General features: G+C 35.5%; 1 protein-coding gene across 2 annotated transcripts; it reads left to right on the top strand.

Moving 5' to 3' along the window:
• The first annotated feature begins 1,214 nt into the window (after positions 1-1,214).
• On the top strand, positions 1,215-15,925 carry LOC127641919 (V-set and immunoglobulin domain-containing protein 10-like). Of its 2 annotated transcripts, XM_052124709.1 has the most exons (8): positions 1,215-1,440; positions 5,289-5,594; positions 7,115-7,396; positions 10,532-10,813; positions 12,930-13,040; positions 14,863-14,875; positions 15,027-15,166; positions 15,291-15,925. In XM_052124709.1, exons 1-8 carry the CDS (start codon positions 1,332-1,334, stop codon positions 15,380-15,382), a joined length of 1,335 nt encoding a protein of 444 aa, XP_051980669.1. In that variant the 5' UTR covers positions 1,215-1,331; the 3' UTR covers positions 15,383-15,925. The 2 variants fall into 2 exon arrangements, with proteins under 2 accessions (XP_051980669.1, XP_051980671.1); XM_052124711.1 differs by lacking the exons at positions 14,863-14,875; positions 15,291-15,925 and having other exon boundaries at positions 15,027-15,129.
• The last annotated feature ends 1,697 nt before the right edge of the window (positions 15,926-17,622 follow it).

Below are 17,622 nucleotides of genomic sequence, written 5' to 3'. Positions count from 1 at the left end.
CATATACATAAATGTAAGTACAGTAAATCCCAACCTTTGTTTTTGGTTCTTGAAAAATAAATTCAAATACATATCAAGACTCATTTTCATTCACATAATAAGAAAGCAATTAAAGCTGTTTCTATATGTGAGTCCTTCAATATATTTACATAATGTTTAGCCTTCCCCCCTGGCTGGTTTTCTCTTTATATATGTATTATTGTAGTTTTGACTGTACATTGACTTTGTTTGTTTGAAGCTTAATAAAAAAATACAATAAAAAAATAAATAATTCTATGCAAATGAAAGTCACGCACGATGTAAATAAATGTAATTAAAATAGTATATATATATATATATATATATATATATATATATATATATATATATATATATATATATAAAAGACAATCACCGTTTGCAAAATCAATAGACGTCAATGGGTTGAGCCGTAAACTGAAACAAAACTGTCGCAAAATCGTCCGTAAATTCTATTATAAAACAGCAATTTTATCGTAGTAACCTCCACAATTAGTTCACTCTAAACATATTTTTTGTGTAAAACGATTTTATTATTAACTGACATGTGGTAAATTCATTAAGTGAAGAGCTGTTTCCTCACAAAAGCAGTTTATTCAGCGTACTGAAGCGTTTACCCATAGACGTCCATTGAAAAAGAACGGCCTCTGGTCTCCCGCCAATGTATCGCTCCATCATGCTTTGTTTTGGTAACATTGCAGGCTCGGCCCGTGTTAGATGGTTCTGCTTTGACGGCATGAAATGAACGCGCACCTTGATATAAACATGTTATTGTCACCTTATTTATTATTAGTATTAGAATTATTAATATTAATGATATTATTATGAATAATTCTCTAAATAAGTTTTGCACTATGACTCATTTTATGAATATACACGGTTTAAATAAGATATAAAAGCTCGTTGGTGCCCTCTAGTGGTCGTGATGTGAACGCTTACTACTCTGACATAAACAGGTTATTTTACATATTGATCTATTATTCATTTTTTTAAATAAATTTAGGTGATATATAATATTATTTTATATATTTTATTAAAAATATAATATAATTAAAAACTCTTTATTTATCAGGACATGTATCGCCCTGATATTTATCTTGCAGTGAAAGAGGTTCTTTTACGATAGTTAAATATTGTGTTTGTCTCTTTAAGAGCGCAGGTGAAGGGTGTGGTCACACAAAAAATTAAAAGTTTCCGGGGAAAGAACAACGAGTAAACAGCTAGAACATGGACATAAATCACACGTAACATTGAAACATACAAGAGTCAAAGCCTAAGCAAGCCCAATCAGGCCGGATCATTCTAGAGGGCCAATGGACACGATGGAAAATATTGTGTATCACAGTATGAATGGACAGCCTGTTGCTACAATGAGAACATTCACAATAGTTTTGTGTCTGTTTCATCTGTCACATCAAACTGGTAAGATGATATGTAACTTATTATAATGTTTAGATAGGTAGATTGTCCTTTACAAAAATACTTTGGAGGTATTATGGTAATAGTGAAGGTGTCAGATGATAATACCATGGTACTGAACGATTATCATGTCTATTTACCATGACATTTAAGTAGTACTTTTTGGATGAAAAATGGAGTCATGGTTGTTAACCAAATACCCTCCGAGAAATCAGCCCATCTTACTATTGGAAACAATGATCCCATGTGGATCACTGTGCTGCAGAATATAGGTGAAGGCCTTTATAATTATCAAACCAAACCACCTAATGGCTCATGGCAAATTCACCCTAAAATTCAGCTTCAAGTCGCTCATAAGGTGCTATGGATATCTTAACCAGACTAATGTGACAATGGAAAGATTTGATATGTAAAATGTGTCTGCAGTTTCTGTTAGACAGTGAATCCAACGTCAAACAGGTTTTACTGGTTTAACTGTTCTGCATGATCCTAGAAAACCACCACCATGTGACTGAGATGCGTAGGATTGTCACCAAAACGGAACAAATGATTGCAATTTCTTGTGAATAATTTTAAAGATACAGCAACCATTAAAAACACCACTGACAGTCAAGTTTAACCATATTAGACACATTTACTTTGCGTAATAGCTTTATCTCAATCAGTTAAACAGACCTCATTATGTAATAGATACTCTCACCGGCCACTTTAAGTACACCTGTACATCTACTAAATCATGTCATAATCAAACCAGCCAATCGTGTGGCAGCAGTGTAGTGTATAAAGTCATGCAGATATGGGTCAGGAGCTTCAATTAATGTCCACATCAACCATCAGAATGTGGAATAAATGTGATCTCAGTGATTTGGACTGTGACATGATTGTTGGTGCCAGATGGGCTAGTTTGAGTATTTCTGTAAATGCTGATCTCCTGGGACAACAGTCTCTAGAGAGTAAAGGGAATGGTATGGAAAAACAACCAGCCGAGCGGCAGTTCCACATGTTACAACAGTTCTATGTAGAACAGCATTTCTGAACTTACAACAGGTCGAGCATTGAGGCGGATGGGCTACAGCAGCAGGAGACCCCTCCTGGTACCACTACGGTCAGCTTGGAACAGGAAATTGAGGCTGCAGTGTGCACTGGCTCACCAAAACTGGACAGTAGACGATTGAAAAACATCACCTGGTCTGACAAATCTGGATTTCTGCTGAGGTACACTGATGGTAGGCCCACTGCAGCCTCAGTTTTCTGTTCTTGGCTGACAGAAGTCGAACCCAATGTGTCTTATGCTATTGCAGCACATCCGCCTCAAGGTTTCACATGTTGCACATTCTGAGATGCTATTCTGCTCATTACAATTTTACAGTGCGGTTATCAGAGTTACTGTAGACTTTCTGTCAGCTCGAACCAGTCTAGCCATTCTCAGTTGACCTCTCTCATCAACAAGGCATTTTCTTCTGCAGAACTGCCACTTCACTGCAGAACTGAATGGTATTTTCACCATTCTCCATAAACTAGAGACTGTTGCGCGTGAAAATCCCAGGAATTCAGCAGTTACAGAAATACTCAAACCAGCCCATCTGGCACCAACAATCATGCCATGAAATCACTGAGATCACATTTTTTTTTCTCCATTCTGATGGTTGATGTGAACATTAACTGAAGTGCCTGATCCATATCTGCAGGATGTTATACATTATACTGCTGCCACACAATTGGATGAGTAGATAATCGCATGAATAAGTAGATGAACAGATGTTCCTAATGAAGTGGCCGGTGAGTGTATGTTACAACTTCATTTAAGATAGTTACAAACTCTGAAGATCCAATATAATGGCTTGACAAGTGCAGTTTTCTTTTTTGTTTACATAATTCCTATGGAAACAGGAAGTTGGGATGTGACATAACAAAGGGCTTTTATTTTTTGAAAATGGATTGTTTTTATAGTCACACAGGGGAACCATGATTTTCTGCATCGAAACTACACTGCAGTTTCCTCATAGTGACCTATGTGGTAATTTGCATTTATAGTTCTGCCTTGATGCCTTAAATTCTGAAATTATTATACATATCATAAATAAACAAAAGCAATGTAATTGAAAGATATTTATTAAATAATTGTAGCATTAAAATCAAAGTTCATCAAAGTATGTGAACATTTTGTGATTTAGATACATATTATTACTTCTACATGTTTGCTGCCATGCAGAGAGAAAAATAAATATATATGTATATATATGTGTATGCTTGCTCTTGAGTTGCTTATACAATAATGCATAAATATTTGGCATACTTTTATCGTTCTGTGCTGAAAAAAATTATTGATTAATAACTACACTTCACCAACACGTCATTTTAAACATTAGTAGCTGGACTTTACAATTCAAATAATGTCTTTGTTGCGGTTTTGCTTGTAACTTCCTGAAACATAAACAGAATATTAAAACAGCAGATGGTCCCGAATACAATGTGACATGATGCATAGATGTTAAAATAATATTGCCATTAATGCGACTCTACCTAAGTTATCTTTTATGTCATTCTGGGTTACAAAGCGGACCAATCACAGCTGCGTTGACTCAATGTGTAGTTGCCTTTTTGGAGGGTGCACGTCAGGCTACTGCGCAGAAGTACAAATCGGCCATTAGTCCTTGTTGGTTGCAGGTGGCACAGTGTTAGGGGGAGGGACATTCTGATTCTAGAAAGCATTTGATTAGACTAAAATATGTATACACCCCTCAGTGCAGGATGAGTCATAAATATTTTTGGTCCATTTGCTTGGAAGAGAAAAAACTGTAAATTGTAGATGCATATATGCTATTTTGTTAACTTTTAGGAGTATGCTATCAAATTGATGCCATCAAAGCTAATAAACATGGATTATACGTGATTAAAAGTCCAGTTTGGATGTCACTGATGTCTTTAAAGCTGAAGCATGTTATTTTTGCAACACTAGTGCCACTAAATGGAATTGCAAAAATAAACATGTTTTCCACACAGCTTTCGGAATACGCCCCCTGCCAAACAGTTATTTCCCATCCGGCCGTCTGCATTATTTCAAATGCGTTGTTTAAAAAAGTCTATAATAGTGGAATTCCTGTTGAGCAACTACAATACCCATGGTCCAGCAGAGAAGGCTTCACCAATCAGAGAACCGGTGACAACAGAGCCCGCAAAATAAGACTGGAAGCAACCACCCACTCCCATGACTAACTCTGTATGACGAAATGAGCCAGTCTCCCTGCACTCTATTCCCATTGTTTTTTTTTTAATTCAATTACATCATTCGCAATGCTTAGTGGGATTGTAGTTTGTACCCTAGTTTGTACCGTGAAGAACCTTAAGTACACAGCCTTTTTCCTTTTGTCTTTTTGGCTGATTTTCAAATACTTTTTTGCCTCAAAACAAAGTTTGTGGTGTTGTGATTCACCTCGGAGCTGGTTGGTTTGGTTCATGGCTTATGAGGATTTTATGAAAATTTAGGAAAACTACTTCTGGAACCCAGATGCTAAATAAGTGAGGGGGCAGTGTTGCACTCTATTGGTTGAGTTAATGTTATTGTGTCGGTATGGATGGGTCACTAAAACCAAACAGAGGAATTTTGTAGCAACACAGTCACACTGTTCACAGTTTTCGAGAAAATGAACCTACAACTGGCTTACTTATAGTTGTCTCTACATATTAAGCTGGAATAAGAGAAAGTATTTTAACACTGAAAAATTTACATTCTTCAGCTTTAAGAACCATTTCTAAGGATGGTTTAGATAAGTGATGGCTTTTGAGCGCCAAATGTATTATTAATGGTTGTGCATTTGATTTTCCTTTGTGTGTGTGTGTTTGTTTTACAGATGGTCCAGCTAATTTATCACTGGACATAAAACCAGCTACTCCCCTAAAGAATGGAACATTGTATGTCATAAGAGGTTCCAAAGTTTTCTTTAATTGTTCCAGTGAAGCGTATCCCTCACAAAACCTGACGTGGATAGTTGAAGATGCAGCACAGGATGATCCTCACAGAGCGTCTGGGAGCGAATCATCTCTTGAGTTTTCCATAAGTAACATCATTCCAAGTGATCAAGGGATCTACACATGTGCTTCTCAAAATACCTCCTCCATGAGAACTGTGAACAAGAGCCAGGAACTGCTAGTTTACTGTAAGACAAACAAATGGGATTTTATATATACTTGTATACACTTAAAAATAAAGGTTCTTTGTTCAGCAAAGAATCCTCTTTAAAAAGAACCAATTTATGCTTTGATTTATAGTTCTTTTACGACAAAACAGAATTTTGATTTATGAATTTAAATGTTTTAAAATTCTATGATCATTTTGGTTTCATCCATTCACAGAGAGGAAAGGTAAAACCATGAAACTCACAGAGGTCTTTCTATGGCATCAGTCTGTGAAACCATTTTGAAATGTAATTTTTAAAAGTGTAAACTATTTTGTGTTGAAATATATAAAAACATTTATAGTAACGTACAGCTAAATGTCTAATTGTTATTCAAGGTATTTGCTTGGCAAGCATCACTATTACATTGAATTTGAATTAACCCCTAAGCATTCAGATTCAGAGCTTGTTAAGAAGAAGTGAATCATTTTGGAATTTAACCAGAGTTAAAAAAAATTTGGTCTAAATTATAATTTGGAAGTTTTTGATGTACAAAAAAGAATAGCTTGATAAAAGTAATTCATTCATTTGGAAGCACTCTATGTTTTGCAGTACTGATTCAGAAGAACCAGCTTATAAGAGTCATTCATCCGGGAATCGGTCCACACTGGTTGCACTGTATGCTTTGCATTTTAGATTCAAAAGATCCGACTCGCAACAGTCATTAATTCGAGAAATGGTCTACACTAATTATCGTGATGTATGTTTTGCACTTCAGATTTAAAAGAAGCAACTCATAAGAGTAATTCATTCGAGAATCAGACTACTCTGGTCGTACTGTTCATGCTGCGGATTCAGTTTGGTAGAATGCAAGTTCAAGAACCGTTAACAGAACCGAAAGACATGAAAATCATTTTCCATTGATTTCTATTGAAAAGCAAACACTCATAACCCCTTATCAACCATTTGGCAATGCCTAATAACATACTATTTAACTGGAGATGGAGTACTTGTATTAAAATGAATGGGAGGATTTGGAACACCCAATATGGTGGATGTAAAAAAGGAAATCCCACCTCAACATTTAGTTACAGACATCGACTGTCCATTAAAGGAAATGTTCACTCAAAAATTAATTGCAAGTGAATGGTACAAACATTTTCAATCTCAAATTTTCTTTGATTATAATCTTGACCATCCATTTTGGAGATTTCAGTCTTTCCCCATTCAATTAGAAAGGAGCTTTACTTTCATGCCGCTTGTGTCCATAGAAAATAGCTGCCTGGGAATGTTCCCAAGATGGCCGCAGAGTGGACGGACTTGCCTTGAAAGGGACTTTGCTAGTAACCACCTAAAACACACTTGCAACTGCATAGCAACATCCTCTCAACCACCAACAACACCGTAGGATTCACAGCGCTAAGTTTTCCATGGGCAAATCTAGTTAGACTATGTTAAGTGCTTTTCACAGAGTCAAGGCCAGTGTATTTTTTGTTGGCTTTGTGGTAGACTGGATGTCACAGATCTGTGATTTAATCATCTCTCAAATCATGTCTTTTCAGATGCTCCAGAGAGGCACCCCGAGTGCAGTTGGGAATTGGGAAATGAGCCATCTGATGTATTGTTCATATGTAACTGGTATGGAGGCTACCCAGTGCCCACCCTGGACTGGCATGAGGTCCTTGAAAAGACTGTTATAGCCAAGGGTCCCATGATCAACACATCCCAAGAGACAGAGCGTTTGGAAGTCCATGTGAACAGGTTTATATTGCACAATAATGAGGAAGTTAAGTGTGTGGGACATCACATAACTGGAGTAGAGAATTCATGCTCCTTCAACCTCAGTAAGATCATGATCGATTTTGTTACATTATTTACAGTATTTAAATTTAAATGGATAGGTCACCCAAGAATGAAAATTCTCACATCATTTCACTCACCCTATTCACTTTCTTCAGCAGAACACAAAGATTTTTAGAATAATATGTTGGCTCTGTTGCTCCAGTTTTAGATTAAAAAAATGTAAATCCTTCTTTTCTAAATCTCCAATTTCACTTTTACATCTGAAAGTCACACGTGGTACCTGTTTAGTTTCACTTTTACATCTGAAAGCGAAAGTGGAGATTTAGAGTAAATGACTTAAATGTTGTTCAGCCGCACCTATTATGTCACTTCTGAAGATGATTATTTAAACACTGGAGTCATATGGATTACTTTTATGTTTCCTTTATGTGATTTTTGGAGCTACAAATGTCTGATCACCATTCACTTACATTGTATGGACCTACAGATCTGAAATATTTTCTATAAATCTTCGTGTGTGTTCTCCTGAAGAACGAAAGTCAAACATATTTGTTTGGCATATTTGGCATGAGGGTGAGTAAATGAGAGAATTTTCATCCCTTTAATATACTGTATAATAAACATGTACTGTATAAACTGCATATACATACATACATACATATATATATACACACACACACACACACACACACACACACTCTACCGGTCAAAAGTTTTTTACTCCTTCTTTATTATAATATTTCACATATTAAAAAAATAGTAAAGTCATCAAAACTATGGAATTAAATGGACATAAATGGAACTATGGGAATTAAGTTGTGATTAACCAAATTCCAAAATAAATCAAAACTGTGTTATATTTTAGCATCTTCAAAGTAGTCACCCTTTGAGTTCCCATCTATGTTGGGCACTTATTGGCTGCTTTTCTTTATTATTTGGTCCAAGGCATCAATTTAAATATGTTTTAAATTGAAATAAATGAATATGGTGTTACAATGATATTTTTGTTTACAAAACTAATTTCAAACATTTAAGCATACACCTAAAGATCAAAAGATTTTTAAGATCATGAGAAACATTTCAGTCAAGTGTTTCAAAACTTTTGACTGGTAGATGTAGATATATATCACACATGTGAAATGCACATAATTTGGTTCATCGTTCATTGACATTATACGATTTACTCTGGATTTATCTGTTTGAGATATATATATATATATATATATATATATATATATATATATATACATATATATATTTAGATACACACACCCTAGTGGCCAAACGTTTGGAATAATGTACAGATTTTGCTCTTATGGAAAGAAATTGGTACATTTATTCACCAAAGTGGCGTTCAACTGATCACAATGTATAGTCAGGACATTAATAACATGAAAAAAATACTATTAAAATTTGAAAAAACTATTTCAAAGAGTTCTCATAAAAAAACATCCTCCACATGCAGCAATGTCAGCTTTGCAGATCTTTGGCATTCTAGCTGTCAGTTTGTCCAGATACTCAGGTGACATTTCACCCCACGCTTCCTGTAGCACTTGCCATAGATGTGGCTGTCTTGTCGGGCACTTCTCACGCACCTTACAGTCTAGCTGATCCCACAAAAGCTCAATGGGGTTAAGATCCATAACACTCTTTTCCAATTATCTGTTGTCCAGTGTCTGTGTTTCTTTGCCCACTCAAACCTTTTCTTTTTGATTTTCTGTTTCAAAAGTGGCTTTTTCTTTGCAGTTCTTCCCATAAGTCCTGCACCCCTGAGTCTTCTCTTTACTGTTGTACATGAAACTGGTGTTCAGCAGGTAGAATTCAATGAAGCTGTCAGCTGAGGACATGTGAGGCGTCTATTTCTCAAACTAGAGACTCTGATGTACTTATCCTCTTGTTTAGTTGTACATCTGGCCTTCCACGTCTCTTTCTGTCCATGTTAGAACCAGTTGTCCTTTGTCTTTGAAGTCTGTAGTGTACACCTTTTAATGAAATCTTCAGTTTTTTGGCAATTTTAAGAATTGTATAGCCTTCATTCCTCAAAACAATTTTTGACTGATGAGTTTCTAGAGTAATCTCTAGAAACGAAAAAGTTTCTTTTGCCATTTTGACCTAATATTGACCTTAAGACCTGCCAGTCTATTGCATACTGTTGCAACTCAAAAACAAAAATAAAGACAATGTTAAGCTTCATTTAACAAACAAAAAATAGGTTCCAACAGTGTTTGATATAATGACAAATTATGTTCTAGTGCCAGATTAGCAATTTAGCATGATTACTCAAGGATACGTTGTGTTTGAGTGATGGCTGCTGGAAATGGGGCCTGTCTTGGTGAATTAAAGTACCAATTTCCTTCTGAAACAGCAAAATCTGTATAATATTCCAAACGTTTAACCGCCATTGTGTGTGTGTGTGTGTGTGTGTGTGTGTGTATATATATATATATATATATCAATAACATGTCAGAAATAAGAAAATATATTTTGTTTTAAAAATGAAGCAAATTTTGGGACCATTAAAAAATTATTTTCAAGACAAATAAATCCCCCCATCTCATTACTGTAAAGTGAAATATTTAAATTGCTATGTATTTATATACATCATGGTAGTATTTGATGTACTCCTGTTAATTTATACTAATTTTAATATATATATATATATTTTGTATTTTAACAGTAATGAAAATCTTATGAGAATCACCATTGGAAAAAAGAACAATTATACAAAAAATATGTTTAATATTATTTATGAAAAAATGTAATGCCTAATTTTTATTTAGATGTTTGGGTTGAAATGTTACCCAAAATATTTTTGTGAGATTTGACCTTTTAAAGAATACTTTCACAATGTGTTTTTGATCATTTTACTGTATATTATTGATGTTGTTGTGGGTGTACTGCTGCAGTTGCCTTTAGTAGTTAACGGAGGCTTCTGTTATATTCCTGAGAATTTTTTTTTCTTAAACAATTTTGATTTTAAAATAGTAAGGACAGCTGCACCTGGTTTTCATGTGCATTTGCATTTCCTGTAATGTATCTCACACTTGAAGTATAGAGTGAACATCATTTTGCATAAACGTTGCCAGACTATTTCAGCTTCTTGTTATTGATTTTCTTCCACTACTGTACATTCTCAGGCTGTATTCAAATCTATGTATTCATCCTCTGTGTTCCAGAGATGCCGTACCCTTTAGGAGCCCCTTTGGTAACTGCTCTGGTGGGCAGTACAGCCACCCTCCGTTGTACAGAGACTGATTCTCTCCCGCCAGCTAAGACTGTATGGAAACAAAAGGACAACAAAGTCATCAACAATACCTCGAAATACATTGTATCTGAGAGTAAACCCACATACACACTCACTATAGTCAACGTAACAAAAGACGATGAAGGCATCTTCTACTGCTATAGTGAAAACCCTCTTGGTGCAAGAGAGCTGGAATTGTATCTAACTGTGAGGAGTAAGTGAGTTTTGTTTCCTATTCAGTGTCTATACATTATTACATAAAGTATATCTTTCATAATAAGAGCACTACATTCTGTCAGCTGTGCCTATTTTATCCTAGTTGGATAATTTAGAAAAACTGTTTCTAAACACAGTTTTAAAAGAAGTTTTGAATAAAGAAAATGAAGTCATTTTTAGGATTGTTTTGCACCACGACTAATTGAATGGTTACTACGCACCTTTTCCTGCCTAATTGTTCCCGCAAGTTAGAATTCTTTACTTCTGAGTTGTTGTTTTTTGTAATTTTCATTGTTGTCGATGCCAATTTTCATTAGATAATTGTTTTTATTAAAGAAAATAAGTATTTATATCAGCAAAAATTGTCAGCACAACAAATACTGCTATGATATGTATATACTTTACAATTAAAATAATATATAATGATTTTTTTTCACATAATAGTAATGAGATTTTGGTGGGAAATGTGCTCAATTGTCTTGAAAATTATGTCACCGTTAAAAATAGATTAGGCTTCATTTTCTTTAAGCAAAACATATATTTTTAAATTTCTTTCTTTTGATCTTGTAATGAAATATTACCCTTAATAAGATTCATCCAGTGATCCACACTGTGGAGTATTTGGGTTAAAAAAAAAAAAAATAAAAAAAAAATCTAAATTATTTTTAAAGGGATAGGTCACCAAAAATTTTAATTCTCTCATAATTTCTCTGCCTCATGCCAGATTTGGGATGTTTTTTTCTTCTGCAGCACACAAATTAAGATTTTTAGAAGAAAATTGCAGCTTTGTTATAAGTTCATACAATGCAAGTGAATGGTAACCAGTGCTTTAAATCCTTAGAAATCACATTAAGGCAGCATAAAAGTAATCCATAAGACTCCAGTGGTTAAATCCATGTCTCCTGAAGTGATAAATGATAAGATACCACTAGAGCCTTATGGATTGCTTTTATGCTGATTTATGTGATTTTTGGAGATTCAAAATTGTGGTCACCATCCACTTGCATTATATGGACCTACAGAGCTGAAATACTCTTCTGAAAGTCTTCATTTGTGTTTTGCAGAGGAAAGAAAGTCATATGCATCTGGGATGGCATGACGGTGCGTACATGATGAGAAGTTTCATTTTGGGTGAACTATCTCTTTAACCGTGAGCAGGGTGTTTTAAATTATGCATCAGAGGTCAGCTATTTAAGTACTTCAAATGCTAGTAATGCTGATGCAATAACACAACACCTGTACATGAAGGTTAACAGACAACATTGTTTCAGACATTGTTTCATGCCATTCCCTTTCGGGTTACTGACCGAAAGGTCGGGGGTTCAAGCCCCACCACCGCCAAGATATCACTGTTGGGCCCTTGAGCAAGGCCCCTTGACCCTATCTGCTCCAGGGGTGCTGTTTCATGGCTGACCCTGCACTCTGACCCCAGCTTATTTGGGATATGCAAAAACAACTGCATTTCATTGGCTCTGTACCTGTACTCTGCACAATGACAATAAAGTTGAATCTTAATCTTTTGACAGCACCACATATTTTTTTATTTATTTTCTAGTATCAAATTAGCAATTTAGCATGATTACTCAAGGATAAGGTGTGGGAGTGATGGCTGCTGGAAAAGGGGCCTGTCTATATTTGATCAAAAATGACTTTGAGTGATGGTGCTCTTTTTTACATCAGTAATGTCCTGACTATACTTTGTGATCAGTTGAATGCCACTTTGGTGAATAAAATTACCAATTTCCTTCCAAAACAGCTAAATCAGTACATTATTCCAAACTTTTAAGTGTGTGTGTGTGTGTGTGTGTGTGTGTGTGTGTGTGTGTGTGTGTGTGTGTGTGTGTGTGTGTGTGTGTGTGTGTGTGTGTGTGTAGTGTGTGTGTGTGTGTATATAATATATATTACACACACACACACACTATCATATATATATATATATATATATATATATATATATATATGTGTATGTATATATGTGTATGTATATATGGATGTCAGAAATAAGAAAATATATTTTGTTTAAAAATGAAGCAAATTTTTCTTTTGACAGCACCACGTAAAGTTCTTCCTCTTACAAGAATAGAGTTGTGCCAATGTTTAAACTTTATTTTCAGCCTCTGAAGGTGGAGGAGCTGCAGTCGGTGTCTTTGTGTCCGTCTTAATAGTCATGATTGGAATTGTTCTTGGTGTGACATTATACTCCAAGCGCGACAGAATTTGCATTGGTAAGTATACATTTAATACTGAATATGATAATGCATCTAAATAGGACTTGCACACTGTCTACACTGTAATGCATTGCGTCAAAATTAAAATGCTCCTATTGCAATCAACGTTGCAGTCTACACTGGATTTGCACCGCACCGACAGTTTACAGACACATTGTTCTATTTCTGACGTTCTGCACATTCTTGCCATGCGGCTCAAATCACATCTTTTTAGAACCTTCGATTCTATGTGGCAGTGGTGGCTCAGTGGTTGAGGCTCAGGGTTACTGACCAGAAGGTCGGGGGTTCAAGCCCCAGCACCACCAAGATGCCACTGTTGGGCCCTTGAGCAAGGCCCTTAACTCCAGGTTGCTCTGGGGGGATTGTCCCTGTAATAAGTGCACTGTAAATCACTTTGGATAAAAGCGTCTGCCAAATGCATAAATGTAATGTAAATGTAAATGTATGCATCCAGTGTAGACGGCCTCAAGCCGTTCCGTCACGATGTGTCATTGGTCATGTCCGTTCAGACATGGTATTAGGCCACATCCACCCACATCTGTTTTTGATTAAAAAGTCCTTTTTTTTGTTTTTTAGCATCATCGTTTTCCAAACTAGCCAGTAATGGAGAGCGTTTTCTAAATACTCGTTTTGGGGGAGGAAAATGCTGTTCTAAACGGCAAAATTAATGCTTTTTCAAACGAAAACATTATTGTGGATGTGGCCTTCAGGGCCGTTCTGACCAAGGAGCTCTGAAAAACGTAAGGTGGAATAGAATAGATGTAAGAGGTGTCTTGAGACTCATTTAAATTAAAACATGTAAAAAATTTAATATGCCATCTAAAAACATGCGCTCCTGCGCAACATGTTTACAAATGTTTACATTTCAAGAACAAATAAAAAACATTGCATACAGATGTAAAAAATTGGCCCTTAAGACTTTTATGGAAAGATTATTCATATAAATGCTCGATGCATTTGTCAGAGAATTATTCTTCTCTTTTAAAGGGATAGTTCATCCAAAAATAAGAAAATTCTATAATCATTTACTTCTCCTCATGCCATCCTAGATGTGGATGACTTTCTTTCTTCTACAGAACACAAAGATTTTTAGGAGAATATCTCCGCTCTTTAGGTTCATACAATGCAAGTGAGTGGTGACCAAAACTTTGAAGGTCCAAAAAGCACATAAAGGCAACCCATATTTCTCCAATGGTGTATTCCATGTCATCCTAAGTAATCTAATTGATTTTGGGTAAAAACAGAACATATTGTTACTCCTTTTTTTTATTTACTATAATCATTGACATCTGCAGTCTCCTTGGCGATCCTGATTTCAAGCTCTACACTTCCTGGCACCATCTGTAGTGCACTTGCGTTAAGCACTGGGAAGTTTAATTGAGTTTTAAATAATGATCATGCCTAAAGACTGCCATGGAAAGATGTATAGTGTTAAAGGAGTTATATTCTGGTCTGTTCTCAAACTAAACCAATTGAATCGCTTCAGAAGACATACTGTAGATTAAATCGCTGGAGTTTTATGGATTACTTTTATGCTGCCTTTAGGTGCTTTTAGAGCTTCAAAGTTTTGGTCACCATTCACTTGTACAGAATTGAACAACAGAGCTGTTCAGATCTGATTCTTCTACAAATTTTGTTTGTGTTCTGCAGAAAAAAGAAAGCCAAACACATCTGGGATGGCATGAAGGTGAGTAAACAGTGAGAGGATTTTCATTTTTGGGTGAACTGTTCCTTGAAATAATTCACATTTGTACACGTTATCTTAAATTTTTAACTGCGTGTTGGGATGTTAACTTTTCATATTTGTTTTATTTTTCAGGTTTAGGATTTAGGTAAGTATGAACATGGAAAATACATTTTAAACAAACAGCTTTTCAATCTTCACACTAATGACAGCCGGGTTCTGAAATATGTTTCTGACTTGAACATGCTGTATGTCAAGAAGGATAATAAAACTGAGTTGTTCTGTCATTTCCTTTCTAGTAGTTTAGATGACGACAGAGATTTCCTGAGCTTAGTGGATTCAGATGAAGAGGAAATTTTCCATAATGCCGTTCCTCGACTTCCTCCACTGACAAACGGAAATGCAACCACATTAGTAGAGATTCACAGAATACCATCCTGTAAGAGCCAGCAGTCTTACTTGTAGCTTGTTTAACGGTTTATCTGAAAGCTTTAGTATCAGTCACGATATCTTTGTTTGTTTGTACTTTCTGATTTGTTGAAATAATTCTGTTTATTTTACAGGTGATCATGAAGATAATCCAGACAGTACCGAGCACACAGATCAAACTCAACATGATCGAACAGAACCGGAAAACGCAGAGATCTTTCAATGACCAGTTTATATGCGCATGAAATGCGTCAGAATTGTGGACTGCGCTAAATTATTTTTCTTCTGTGTGATATTATACGTAAAATATTATTAATTGTAAAATATTTAAATTACCTGTGAAAAATGTTAAAGTTGAAATGTTTTTTTTTAGAGCGGCACAGTATTAGGTTTTACGATTGTGGCCTCAAATAGTAAAATTAAAACTTTGTGTCAGTTAGCTGTGATTGTATAAAACAAAATTATGTTTATGAATTCATTGATTGCTTTCCATAAAAATGTAGGGGTGACTGGGGCTAGTTGTCACTCTGAGAAGTTGTCACATGGGTTATATTTCAGTAACTAACAGGTCTGAGTCTACAGTCTAGTAGCATAAATGCTTATTTTCTCTAGCAGTGGTTGTGTATGTTGTTTTTTTAACATCTGCATGTAGATCCAAACTACTCAAAACAGCTCTGTATAGGTTTTGTGAATTCTAACCTCCAAACTAAAATTCATTATATTCCTGTAATGCTGTTGGGGGAAAAATGTGAATAAAATTAAATCATACTACCATGCATTAAATGATATAAAGAAGGTTTAGAATAGGGGACTCTCACTCACATCTATGGGGCAATTTAGAGTCCCCAATTCACTTAACATGTATGATTTTGGACTTGTGGTGGAAACACACGCAAACACAAGGAGAACATGCAAACTTTACACAGAAAGGTTTGCTTTTCACCTTGCACATACATACACATACAACACTGTGTAAAAGGAACTGTTCCAATTTTCCTATAGGAAAAAATTTGAGAGATTATGAATAGCCTGTACAGAAATTTACTTTCAAACATAACCCCACCCTGAAATAAATCAATGGAACAAAAAGGGTGACTATAGTAGCCTGAGTCTCCCCTATTCACTCAAAAACTATAACTCTGGCTGAACCTGGTTCATTCATGAATAGTGGTTTCACATGTTTAAAATTACTTTTCTTAAATTAAAATTACATTGTAATTTCAACTTAAATACATTAAGTAGAGGGATCCTTAATAATTCAAGTAAACCCAACAAAATGGTCAAAATAACACTTTTAGTGATATGCTAGCTACTAGTAGCTAGTGACAGGAAACATTAGCATGCTAAATACATGTTGGAGGGATGAACTACGGAGTGCAACTTGGTCACTCTGCTATGGATAGCACAGCAATGGATAAAGCCTATAAAATGCTTAAAATGTTTTGGTTATCAACCTAGGCTCACTCTATATGATGGCTTCATATAGCATAAATCCACTTTTATGTCCTGAAACAAACCGTTTTTTAGGGTCAACAGCTTATAAAAATTTATTTCTAGGTTGTTTAGCTTGTTTGCTGTACACCTTGTCACACAGCAGCTTTTAGACATTGTTTTGTTTTTGGTATAAGTCATAAATGATAAGGAGGCAGCCTCTCGCAATGCAAAGTCAATAGAGACGGTTGGATTGTTTTCCCCCCCCGGTGGGCGTGGTCTTCAGATTATGACGCGTTGCGCTCTGTCTCTATTCTAGAAGGCGGGCATAAACAGATGACCAAGCCCCTAGTCAAATGAAGGCATGAGAGTTTCACTCGTGCTGATTTGATGGTGTTCCAGAGACTCGACGTCTCATCATTACGTAATTTATATAGGACAGGGTTGCAGACCCTGAGTACCTGACTACAGAGGTAAGGAAAACTTTCTACATACCTCAAGGGAACATATTTCCGTAAAAAACAAAAACTACTTTCACAGCAGTACCAAAAGTAAGGGGTATAAGAAGCTCTTATAATCTTTATGTAATTCTATGTAATGAAGGTATTTTAAGGACAGTAATGGCTAATAATACCCTTATAAAAAGTACAAGGCAAAGTATAATATTTATGAAAAAGTTTTTTGGAAATGGCACACAAAAATTCACTGGTCTAAATATTAACAGGCAGAAGAAGCTTCAACATAACTTGACTTCACTATATAGGTTTGTCAAGTATGCTTGTTCTTTCTTCAGGAAATCTGCGGTTTACTTTCGGACCGAACTTCAAGATCTTGTCAGAGATTTGGTCTTCATTCCTAATGGAAGTCTCACTCTTGTGTCGGCTTCCTGAGACAAAACTTTAAGGATATGGGACTTGGCAAAGAAAGGCCAGAGCATCAGATGTGGAAGCAGCATGTCCACATACATAATGCATTTAGGCCAGAGCCAAAATGTTTTTTTTTTTTTTTCTTCATTGTTTGAGCTTGGGAATAAAA

This window comes from Xyrauchen texanus, chromosome 4 (genome assembly GCF_025860055.1).
Source record: "Xyrauchen texanus isolate HMW12.3.18 chromosome 4, RBS_HiC_50CHRs, whole genome shotgun sequence".
NCBI lineage: Eukaryota > Metazoa > Chordata > Actinopteri > Cypriniformes > Catostomidae > Xyrauchen > Xyrauchen texanus.
The sequence above is the reverse complement of the archived record's forward strand: the minus strand, read 5'-3'. Positions and strand labels throughout refer to the sequence as shown.

Excerpts from the sequence above, each read along its gene's own strand:
- LOC127641919 (XM_052124709.1), top strand. The coding sequence starts at position 1,332 with ATGGACACGATGGAAAATATTGTGTATCACAGTATGAATGGACAGCCT. Across the intron at positions 10,814-12,929 it reads ATTGTATCTAACTGTGAGGA|CCTCTGAAGGTGGAGGAGCT; the intron begins GTAAGTGAGTTT and ends CTTTATTTTCAG. Across the intron at positions 15,167-15,290 it reads GATTCACAGAATACCATCCT|GTGATCATGAAGATAATCCA; the intron begins GTAAGAGCCAGC and ends TTTATTTTACAG.